Source organism: Monodon monoceros, unplaced genomic scaffold (genome assembly GCF_005190385.1).
Source record: "Monodon monoceros isolate NGI ecotype Baffin Bay Population unplaced genomic scaffold, NGI_Narwhal_1 Super_Scaffold_16, whole genome shotgun sequence".
Classification (NCBI taxonomy): Eukaryota; Metazoa; Chordata; class Mammalia; order Artiodactyla; family Monodontidae; genus Monodon; species Monodon monoceros.
In genome coordinates, this window is record NW_021703772.1 from 108,122,432 (window position 1) to 108,135,031 (window position 12,600).

The following is a 12,600-nucleotide window of genomic DNA, read 5'->3' on the forward strand; positions in this document are numbered from 1 at the left end:
GAACAATCTCAGTAATGACACTAAAAAGCAACTGTAAATTCTGCACTCACAGGGATCCTGTAAAGCTTATAGCTGAAAGACTGCATTAAGAAGACATGAGAGCTTAAATACTTAAAGGGCTGCTATGTAGAAGAGTACAGACTTGATTTTTTGTGTTCCAGAAGGCAGGACAAGTTATAAGAAAGTAGGTTTCTGATATAAAGAAAGAACTTTCTGAAAATCAGAGCTACCTAAAACTGTAAAAGAGATTCATGTGCGGTAGTGAATACCGTATCACTAAAAATGTTTTGTGAGTAGAAAACTGGTTTTGGGGAATGATGTAGAAAAGTATTAGATAAAGAGTTGGACTACGTGATCACAAACATCCTCTTCAATCAAAATGTTCTTGGATTTTCTTAACTTAATCCCAAGTGATGGTCTGATGCACAACACTAATATGCCTTAGGAATATGCCTACCTGCCTGGCGTCACACAGCCTATGTGGGCTACATGAACATCACCCCCTTTCTATAGGGCAACTGACATTTTAGAGGCCACCCTATTTGCTTAACTCTGTGACCCACCTTTCTCTCTACGAACAGACCTAAATTAAGTTCACTTCAAATTTTATTTGAAGAATTTCACATCAATCCTTGAGACAAGTGGAGTTCCATCATCCCCTGATCCCCAAGCCACCAAGTGAAGAACAGAAAAATTATAACAACATTGGTTTCACTATTTTATAATCATCTCTAAAGTTCAGAAAATTTAGAAAAATGAGGAATGATAGAAAATGGAAAATTGGAAAAACCTGTCTACTAACTACACTAGATCCTATCAGAACTACTACTTGGGTGGTATAATTAACTTGGCTTATATATTTATACTTCTCATGTACTCATTGAGGTACAAAGAAAAAAATCATGACCATAAAGCAAGTAGAATACTGTTTAAAGGAAGTAAAAAACATGAAGAAGCTAGAATACAAATCCTAAAAGTACATGCAAGTTCATTATACTCTTGTGCATGTTTGAAATTTTCATAGTGAAAACTTAAAAAGAACACCCACATAAAAAATAAAATTCAACTCTCAGTATAGACATGATATTGGTGTGTTTTTTAAGCTATGAGAAGAACAGGTAATGACCCAGCACCCACATTATCCAAATCCACCCGGACTCAAATCTGAAAATATTTAACTGCTGACTAATAACTCATGTACACTACATTTCAGAAGAAAAGTTCCTAAGTACTATTTAGAAACAGTTTCATTACCAAAACTGAATAACACTTCATTGGAATTTAGGATCGAAAATGCTATCTTATAGTAGCTTTTCTTCTTCTTCTTTATTTAATCCAAGATGCAGAGTGGTTTTGTATCAGACTTTACAGTTATTACAGTCCTAGGTCACTGTAAAATTAATGGTTTTGATCCTTTAGAATTACTTTCAATAAATAAAATTATTTGGTTTTCTCTATATTTCTTAGGATTTTCAAAGGCTAGAAAAAGTTGTTTCCCTTATCAATGTTTAGCAGCTAAGACTTCTACTAATAGTGAGGAAAGATGCAACATTCGTGTAGCATTAGGCTAGTTGTCAAGTGACAGGATGCTAGTCCTGGCTCTGAACTTCTTTTACCTTGAACATGTCACTTAAGCCTTCTGGGTCATGATGCTCATCCATACAATAACTCAGATTAGATGATTTCAAAGGCTCCACCTAGTTCTGAAGCTGTACAATATTATGACCTCATTGTCAGGACACCCCTTCTCTATGACAGGTGAAGGTGCTATATTCTTATGCTAGCTATCACAATACGTTACTGTGGGTAAAACCCACACAAAATGTGCAACGCCAGGAATGTTTAAAAATTGTGATTAAAAAAAATAATACTGGCTTGAAATATGGGTTAAATATCAAGAATACTTAGCTTCTCGTCTAGAAAGCATCGACACTATATGCTGTAAATAAAGCTCTGAAAAAGGTATAAAAAACTTATAAGTCAACCAAGATAACTAACTCTGCCGACTCTTGAACAAAAAGGGCAATCTCTGAATAGTAATTGCTTGACATACCCAATGTCTGTGGGACCCATTCTCCCACCCTGCATTCATGTGTCAGAGGAAGATGTTACTTTTATGGCATATTGGAATGAAGAGGATGCAACAGAATGTATGCCTTGTTAAATCAGCATAGGTTCAAATTCAGCACTTGAGAAAACTACCTTCCCAATTAATAATAAACTAATGAGATTTAGTTAAAAGCGTAAATGTTTTTTGTTTCAATGTTTGTATTGAATATATAAAACACGCAGTTAATTTCCTTAACTTACTTCAACAGCACTGAATTCACATAAATGGTGTTGATGTACTGTGAGTATTTCAACAGCCCCACCTTAGGAAGTCTAAAACTAAGTTAATCCAAGTGAAAATACGGATTTCTTTTCTAGGACAGAGTAATTTATAGATGTTAGTTTATAATTATGAAATCAATAAAAGTAAATAAAAATCCCTCCAAAGCTTAGTAACAAGTGGGCCATGTAGCACAAATGTGGTATACTGAAAAACCACCTCTTTTCAGAAATACCAATACTGAGAAGTGTAGCTAGTGAGACCTTGGTTAATGCATATTGTAAAAGGCCTGCCAGGAGAATGTGAGTTATATAAATAAAATTATCGTGTCAGTATGTTGGTGAAAGCTATCCTGGGTACAAGGCAGGAAAAGGAATATAGCCCTAACGGATGCATACAGATAAGTAAGTAATTAGGAGGAGAGAGGAGAAGAAGGGGAACATATGTATTTAATTTACAGCTCAAAGAACTCAAAGATAATATTAGTAGTAAAAATCTACAAAAATGACTGTGAACCAGAGAGTTCAGTTTTCTTTAAAGAGCCTGACTGAGAGGGTGTGTATGTAAAACAACTGAATGAAGATGTAAGCTGGTATTGTGGTATTGTGATGATTTAAACCACAAATGCCTTCCCTATTTAAATATTCCAATCAGTACTGTTAGTACACGTACCTCGGAGAATTCTTTCCTCATGGCAACGAAGAAAGTCCCAGATTCTAACAGTGCCGTCATCAGAGCATGTAGCAAATTTATTATCCGTGGGTGAGAAACTGTTACATGAAGACACACAGCAGGGGAAAGAAGTCAGCATTTAACAGATTATCTGCGCTTCTCAGACAGGGAAAAATAAAAACACTGTGCTGCGTTATAAACAGGAGGGGGAAGTATCCACAGTGAAGAAGCCCTTAAAGAGAATGTTGTCAGCTAACAAATGTATCTCATCAAAAGAAGAATTCAACAGAGTAGCTGCTTCTTAGTTTTCAATCAGCAATATTCAGAGAACTTTATGAGTGTATTATTAGTACTAATGTTACCCACACTCTCCAGTATAGTATTTCCTATGGTACCAACAGAAAACATGGAGCGGATTTAAGTGGAGAAACTAAACAAATTCTATCTTTGCAATATTCCTGTAAAGTCTTTTAAATCACATAGGAATACTGCTCAAAAAATTAGCATCAGCTTCTGCTTCAAACTTCATAAAAGTTTCAGACAGGCTGTTTAAAGACTGGTTGCTACACATCCCTACATATGATGTTTCTGATTTATGTAATAGGCCTGTGGAAAACGTTCACACCTTCTTCCAGGCAAGCTATCCCATGAATGTTGCACTTTTTGAAGAAAACTAACATGGGGACCTTCTGACTGTTTAAAGCCAAAGAATATGCTTGCAAAGGAGGAATCCATTTTTTCCTCCCTGTAAAAGACCATCAAGTTTCTCATCTAAGAACTCCCCTGAACTTCTGAACCCTTTGCCTAAGAAAGGACCAACTGCGAAAACTCAATGTATGGTCAGGACAATAAGGCAAAGTCTTTGCAGAAGCGTGTTTATCCAATAACTTTTGTTAAGATTCTGAAAGTAGAAACAAGTGACTGCAGTGGATGATGTTTCTATAAAGATGTCAACCTCCTCCCACACGTGGGTGGCACAACGGTCAAGAATGCTGCTTAGCTTTCTTTATTCTTGAGGCTGCAGCAATTCTTCAGGCTTGTTTTTGAAACTTTTTTTTTCCATTTCTACTATACATATCTCACTGATATGTAAAAATATACAACTCACTGAAAATATTTTAAACTCCCACTTATGATACATTTGCATTACTGATGTTATCAACAGTGAATCAGAAGGAAAGTCTTCTTGACATTGGTCTGCTTACAGTTTCAAAGCTTGAAAGAACCCACTCATTAATCCATTAATGTTTGCCACATCCAGGTTACTTGTGAGAGTTTTTAGTCCTATACTTTCCTTTTGAAGTCGTGGCATAACCAAGCCAACCAGGGTCTTCACTTAAGCCTTTTTTATCTTGTATTTTGTGTGAACTCTGAAGGTGTTTTCTGTAGGCTTTAGATTTTATTCAGTTGTATAATTAAAGACTGAATTCTTTATTTGGAATGAAATATTCTTGTCTTACATAGTAGGTAATAAAAATGAATAACGTATACACATTATTAACCATAAACGAAAAGAGAAAACCAGTGCAAAATGCGGCAGACAATACATCTCTAACATATTGCAAAGGCTGATACCGGGACAACACTACTTCAGAAAAGTGCCAGCAAAATGGTGAATGTGTGAAAACAAAGAAAAATATTGTGTTTATAGGGTGCAGAAAGTTTCCCAGAATCTGACAGAGCCCATGCATCTCTGCACCCAGAATACACTTAGAGAATAATTTAACCATGACAATAGGGACTACAGAAAATGGTATATTGTGTATAAACCTGGCCTCTCTAATCGCCTCCTTATGTGCCTGGAACATCTTGACGTTGTTCATGTTCGACTGCCAATATTTCACATATCCTCCGTGGTCCGCTGTCAACATCCACATGTCATTATGTGACCAAGTCATGGCTCTCACTGGGCTATCGTGAGCCTGTGAAAACATAAAACATTTGTAAACATTATATAAAAGAATATATGATGGAAGCCTTTACAGGAGCATATATTAACTCATAACAATAAGCTGTCCAATTGTAAGTTTAAAATGCCAAGAAAGTAACTATATATCAAGTTCTTTACAGTAACAAAGGATGATGCTACCATCTGATGATTACTGTTACCTGTAATATTGTTTCAAAATTGAAAGTGAGTCCATTCCACAAGGTGAACTCTCCACTAGAGGCTCCAGTGACTAACCGTCTTCCTTCTGGAGTCCACTGGGGGAAAAAAAAGACATTATACAAGGTCACGAATCCTCAACCTTAATTTTTAAAACACTTAGAAAGTCTTTATTTATAAAATATCCAATAATTGACATTAAGTGGACAATACTGACTTTCACTTAAGACTATAGCTCAGATTTATAAGCAAGTACTTTGTCAGAAAAGAACTTGTATTATCACAGTGCAAGGAAAGCTCTAGCACTTTAGCTCATTAATTAAAAATAATATGTGCTTTTTTTTTTTTTTTTTTTTGCGGTACGTGGGCCTCTCACTGTTGTGGCCTCTCCCGTTGCAGAGCACAGGCTCCGGACGCGCAGGCTCAGCGGCCGTGGCTCACGGGCCCAGCCGCTCCGCGGCATGTGGGATCTTCCCGGACCGGGGCACGAACCCGTGTCCGCTGCATCGGCAAGCGGACTCTCAACCACTGCGCCACCAGGGAAGCCCCAATAAGTGCATTTTAAATACCTGTTCAGTTACACACACCTAGGCACTCTAAAGAGCATTTCAAAACAAAATATGCAAAGACTTAATTTTTCTAGAATACATGGCAGACCAACATAAATAAGATGGTCAGTCATCAGAAAAATTCAAAGACTAAATGTATAAAGGATTTGGTTTATTACAGCTGCTAGTGAACCAATTCAGGCAAAAATGTTACCAGTGTCTTGTGAAAAAACAGTATTACATACCAATTTAAGGACATCAAGGCTATCAAACTTTTCCTAGAAACTAAATGTACAATATATACTATATACATGTATATATATATTTTTAAGTTCTTCATTCACAGTATTAGGCAGTGACAGGTCTTATGCTAATCTAGTCTCCAAAAAATTGTAATACAACAGAGGCATGACTAACGGTACCCCACTATTTCAATGTCACAATTTGCACACTGAAGGGAATCTGTGATATATGCTTATCAACTCAAAATGCAACATATTTTTTCTTACTTTTATTTTCAGGTTTCTATGATAGATTACACGTTCATTTTCCTTGGATGTAAATACATGAAATATCAATACAAGAATCCTATTAGTAAAAAGTGTGACACAGAGTTGAAAACTACAAGTGTGTTTATAGGATGAGATACATGAAATGAAGTCTGTTTGGTAAATTTCACAGATATATATGACAAGCCAGCCTTTTACTGTTTACCTGCAGATCATGATTTTGATTTTTATTAATAAAATCCTCCTACTTTCCTAGTTTCTGTTATCTGCTATGGATCCCAACCCAGTAGATACTACAAGCAATCAAACTGCTGACACAGGACTCACAGTCTTTATGTCTTTAAAACCTTGTAATTTGGACTTGCCTCTACTATGTGCAAATTTCTTAAGTCCTTATAGCTTGATTCCCAAATGAGAAATTTACCCATCTAATAAGATACAGGACACAGAATGCTTAGATTTTATTCATTCCAAAAAGGTTTTGTGTTATGCTAACAAGACATTAAAATTAGCTGCCATCATACTCCTTTTCCCAAATTCCCTGGCAAGCAAAATTACACTACATACTGGTTGGCTCTCCTAATACAAAAGCCATTCAAATAATGTTTCTTTACTAATGGTTTCTACTCTAATAGGCCTCTGAAGCAAACAGGAGGCCTAAGACTGACTACCACATTTGTATGGAACTCAAGCCAGAGTCTCTTCCAGCCCCTCTCAGTTCTCCCGGCTGTCTCTCACAACAACTCCCTAATAAGAAGACCTGCTTATTTTGCTCATTTGCCACAATGTTTGCCATGACTGTTTTTTCTCTGTCCCATTATTTTTTTCAATTCTTATTTGCTCCACTTTGACTATTAACTTTCCTACATTTCTGGACTTGATATACTGCTAACCAGCAAGGGCATTCTTACTAGCAAATCACAAAAAAAAGATTATACCATTATCTATGGAAATATTAACAGGATGCCTGGGAGACAGAGATGGGAAGACTTTTTTTATTGCAAACCCCTTCAAATTTTAATAATTTGAACCATGTTAATATATTATTTATTTTTAAATTATATTTTAAAAATTTTAGTGAAAATGTAGAGTACCTACAATGTACCTTCATGGAGCTGACAATTATGGTCTACCATTGGTCTTCAGCTCTTCTTAGGTGTTTTCCTTCCTAGTAACCCTAAGAGTTTTCATTCACCTTGAGATGCTGCTCTCTAAACAGTAACAAAACAATCCTATTCAAGAGCAAGTCAGACACCTGCTGCAATATATATATATCCATGGCCAGCTCAGAGAGAATTCTATGGAAACTGCAACATGAAGAAAAGCAATCCAAAAGTACTACCTTACTAAATGTGGATATAGTGGATAAATGATTGGATATTTCAAAATAAAAATACAAGCAATACACTGATTTTTATCCCAGATATACAAAATAATGTTTAATTTTCTTTGCAAATATATTTGCAGGCTAACTCAGAGTTAATTTATCCAAAAAATATCAAACAGAATACTTACCCTAACAACAAATACTGGACACTTTACTTTATTTGTTGATGTTCGAACAAACTTTGTTGTTACTGCATTCATAGGATTATTCAACATCCCAATAGGTGGAACCAGCTACAAAAAAAAAAAAATCGTGTTTAAAGATCACAAACAGGGCATAAACCAGGGACATGACAAGGTAATTACTTCAACATTTAAAGACAAATTCAGGACCATATAGGACTTTCAAAACACTATTATAATAGATTACAATTAGTCTATAGTAATTAAATGAAGAAAATGGAGATACAGGAAAGTTAAATGCCCATAATTACTAAATAAACAATAAAATCAAGTGCCAGATTTCCCCCAATTACTTCTCAAAGTCAACACAATTAAACACATTCATAACAAGCCAAGTTTAAAATTAACTTTCTTGTTACAGAGACTCTGAGGCAGTGCAATCTTTTGCTAGACACTGCTTTAAACCCCAAATCAAAAGTTCATCTGTTATCAGATTAAAAGGAAAATTTAAATTGAGATTTTAAAAAAAAATAACCCATGGCTTACACAGATATGTTATATTATCTCTTTAGGAATGTTTTGTTTTAATTATAAAAATGTAAAAAGAAAAGTCCATGTTTGAATTAGAGATCCCATAGTTCAAATGTCCAAGCAAAGAGGTTTCTGTTAAGCTAGCATGACATATCTTATACTTACATCATTATAATAACCTGCATCAGGCTGAATTGCCCGCATATCTCTCTGGTCTCTTTGCCATATTCTATTCTGTTAAAAATAAATAAATTAATCAATCAATATATTGTCTAATTATACTCAATCTGAAACGTAAGTAAATATTTACAAAATGCAAGCTGTCGTTAAATGGGGAAAAAAGAAGACTAAAACTTTTTCATTATGTTCTAAAACGGATAATAGTGGGTATCTTAAGAGATTTCCCCTCTTATCACACTGACATTGCTTAGAATTTCCCTCCCTTCTTTACTCATATTATGCCCAACCAATCATCCAAGATGCTGCTGACCCCAACACATTCTCACTGACCATACCTTAGTAAAAGGAAAAAGGTTAAGGGGTAGACAGACATTCCCAATTCCTTCAAAATCCTCAGCACAAAACAATTCCTCTTATCTTGGTGTTGGTTTTCTTAATTCCTCCCAAACTTTCCTAGGCTAGTTTTCCAACTGAAACACCTGAAAAAGCCTAAATCTGTCTTTACCTCTGAATGAATATTTTTGCTATGTGCCTGCAACATACTAATTATGCCCAATATGCATATAGGTCTTTTAACAACTTGTCTCAGGTAATGAAAAGCAGACAAATTTTCTTCACAGGAGGCAGAGCAGACCAAAACCTGATTAATGTGGAGTTAGCAATGAAAAAAGCAAATCACAGAGGCTTAAGACAAGAAAGGTTAAGACAAGTAAATAAAGAAGTCAAAGGGGAGATATGGCAAGCTGACACAGGTTTAGGCAGACCCCTACTCTGCCTTTATTTGCCATGTCAGAGTTGGTTTCACCCTGTAAGACTGTAGTAGGTGCTCAACCCTCCAAGTAAACAGAGCCCTTTTCCCTGAGGGGTTTGGAGAGTCGTGTTCTGATGCCAGTGTCTTGGACATGCAAGTCACTATTCTGAACACATGTTCTAATACAAATATTCTTATGTTGGTAGTCTCTTAACATTTCATATACACTGTGGGTTTAACAAGTGTTTTAAAGTTGGCCTAGTTGGACAAAAGTACCCTCTTCTGAAATACAGTGTGAACCTTTAGAACAAAACCTATTTTTAAGTTGGAGTCTAATAATTTGAGATTATTCATGCATGCAAAGAGTAAAAAAAAAAAAGTACTCTTTTTTTATTGAGGTGATTGGCCTCATTTGAAATTCTACTTCATCCTACTAATTCAAAAAACACAGGTATACTTATTACCCGGCATTATAAAAACTTTCTTCTTTTTAAGAAATCAAAGTTTGGTCATCTGAAGTACATTAACTGTACTTACCTCCAAATACTTAATTACAGATGGATTATAGTCTATGGTTTTTCGGTTTACTGCTTTTCTCATTCGTTTTCCATCAAAGGTAAGCTGTTGCATTGCTTGCTGCTGTGCAAAATCAGGTCGCTTATAAAATAGTTGTCGAGGTGCCTGGTGTTGGAACCTTGGCATATGGAAAAAACGAGGAGGAGAACCAATTTCTGTAGCCATGGTGATGTTTTCCTTCTAGGACACTAGGGTAAGGAAAAAGTACTGTCACTACAAACATATCAGCACTATAACACTGCCTGAAAATATTTTTAAATGAACATTTTTTTACACTTCTCTTCCTTTTCCTAATATGCACCATTTTTAGCTTTTAGTCAACCTATTTCCAAAATGAACTATTAAATTTAATGGCAGAGACCAGTTACACATTTGAAAAAGGTCAATTCACAGAATAAATGCGAATAAGTATTTGCTATAAAATTTAGCCTGATCGAAGGAAAAATCACTGTTTATAACAGCTTGGGGCAATTGTGTTGTGCACGTGTGGGGTGGGTAAATTGTGGAGGGTAAGGAAGGTAAAATCACTGAGAACTGTTCACATTTTTAAAATGAAGTTTTCATTAGATGTTTGATAGTAAAACACATCATTTTAAGTTTATCGTAAGACCCCCATGTTATACAAGAGTCACTAAAAAATTTTAAAACCTGACATTTTGTCCTTTTAAATTTCCTAGGACTAGTGTAAAAAGTGGAATAAACTATCTTACTTCATATGAATGCTAAAAGTATGTATATCTAATTTCAGGCTCAAAGTAACTACCACAGAAACTTATTTCTCAGTATGTGGATTTACATATTTATAAGGCAATATTAAGCTAACATCTGAAGAAAAAAATGTTAAGAGCTTACAGTTTTTCAACTTTAGTGTTCTCCAATTAAACTTACATTCCAATAATACAAATATGCATGATTTAAAACCACATTTTCAAGCATATTTTAAAAATCAGACCATGAAAAAAAAAATCAGACCATGAAAAAACACATAAAGGGTGTTATAACCATTTTGGTAATTTTGTTTGAAAATGAGGAATGATTAGACTCTCTATTATTTTTCTATATTCTTACATTTGCCTTTCTTCATTCAAGACACTAAATAGGGCTTCCCTGGTGGCGCAGTGGTTGAGAGTCAGCCTGCCGATGCAGGGAACACGGGTTCGTGCCCCGGTCCGGGAAGATCCCACGTGCCGCGGAGCGGCTAGGCCCGTGAGCCATGGCTGCTGAGCGTGTGTGTCTGGAGCCTGTGCTCCACAACGGGAGAGGCCCCAACAGTGAGAGGTCCGCGTACCGCAAAAACAAAAAACAAACAAACAAAAAAAGGCACTAAATAAAGGACCTGAAAATAAATCTGTGATTTCCTCTGGATGAAAATATTCTTAGTACTAGCTAATTCACCCTTGTCCCTTTAGTATCTCCTGAAACCATTTAATAATGATAACAGAAAGGAAATGGGGCAGGAGGAGGGGTAGGGGTAGGGGGAGGGGTAGGGGTAGGGGTGGGGGTGGGGGTGGGGGTGGGGGGTGGGGAGATAAGTCCTGACTCCCAAGACACCAAAAGTAAACACTGCAATTAAACGTGCATCTAATACATATTACTCCCACTACGCTGGAGCAATCCCAGAAGACCCCTGACAAATGTTCATCTGTAATGAGATGAGACACATTCTCAGGCTGTGTGTATATTAAATTAGAATGCAATAAGGTTGGTGAAGGAATCTGTTTATTCAGCTATCCCATAAATCCAACCAAGTTTCAGCATGCAGATTTCAATTAACGGCTTTAATTCAGATGTCTACTCCAGTAATTCTAAAAGGATGCAGCTTTGAAAAGTATATTTTAAAATTACTATTTTTTTCACTTTATAATCATCAAATTTCTAATTTTATTAGAATAAAATTATCCTAATATTCTAGTTTCTAATATTATTGATATCAAATGAGAATAAAGATTTTTACACGTATCAAAAGAGGCTTAAAAATTATTCAGCCAAAAAAACAAGGGAATGAAGTGCTGACACATGCTACAACATGGATGAATCTCAAAAACACTACCCAAGTGAAAGAAGCCAGACGTAAAAGGTCACATATTGTATGATTTCATTTATACCCAAATCCAGAACAGGCTAATACATAGTGACAGAAAGCATATTAGTGGTTGCCAGGGGCAGGGGAAGGGCAGAATGGGCAATGACTGCTTAATGGGAATGGGGTTTCCTTTGGGGACGATGAAAATGTGTGGAACCAGGCAGAGGTGGTGGCTGCACGACACTGTGAATATACTAAGTGGTGCTGAATTACACACTTTAAAATGGTTAAGACAGTGAATTTCATGTTATATGACTTTTACCTCAGTTAAAGAATGGGGGGTTTAAACTGCTGGAAAAACTTTTATATGGAGAGTAGATGAAACATTATCAGAAAGCTGATGGTATTAAAGCTGGGTGACGGGTACCTGGATGTAAAGCACTAACCAAGAGCCAAACCAAGGATCTACTGTACAAATATGAGGAAAATGACTGAAGTCAAATACAAAACAACCAATGTGTTATTACTAACACTTGAATAATTCACATGTTAAAGCTAGAAAAAATATTACTCCTTCATTTAAGACCTTTCCATTTACAGATCTGTTGAGCAAAACCTGTTCTGTAAAAAAGGCCTTTAACTTTTCCTTGAATGGTCAAGTACCACTTGTGTTCTAGAAATAAAGGTCTGGCATGGGGACTTACTTCCCTGGTGGCGCAGTCCACATGCTGTGGAGCAACTAAGCCCATGCGCCACAACTACTGAGCTTGTGCCCTAGAGCCCGCAAGCCACAACTACTAAGCCTGAGTGCTGCAACTACTGAAGCCAGCGCGCCTAGAGCCCGTGCTCGGCAACAAGAGAAGCC

General features: G+C 36.2%; 1 protein-coding gene across 6 annotated transcripts in view; it reads right to left on the reverse strand.

Moving 5' to 3' along the window:
* Positions 1–12,600, reverse strand: part of WDR33 (WD repeat domain 33) — a 101,571-nt gene that overhangs the window by 52,209 nt on the left and 36,762 nt on the right. For all 6 annotated transcript variants that reach the window (XM_029224531.1, XM_029224533.1, XM_029224529.1 and 3 more), the window contains exons 2-7: positions 9,674–9,900; positions 8,371–8,439; positions 7,681–7,785; positions 5,111–5,206; positions 4,772–4,923; positions 3,002–3,099 (exon numbers count right to left, since the gene is read on the reverse strand). In XM_029224531.1, the coding sequence (XP_029080364.1) occupies positions 3,002–3,099; positions 4,772–4,923; positions 5,111–5,206; positions 7,681–7,785; positions 8,371–8,439; positions 9,674–9,877 (724 nt within the window). In that variant the 5' untranslated portion in view covers positions 9,878–9,900. The remainder of the gene's footprint in view (positions 1–3,001; positions 3,100–4,771; positions 4,924–5,110; positions 5,207–7,680; positions 7,786–8,370; positions 8,440–9,673; positions 9,901–12,600) is intronic.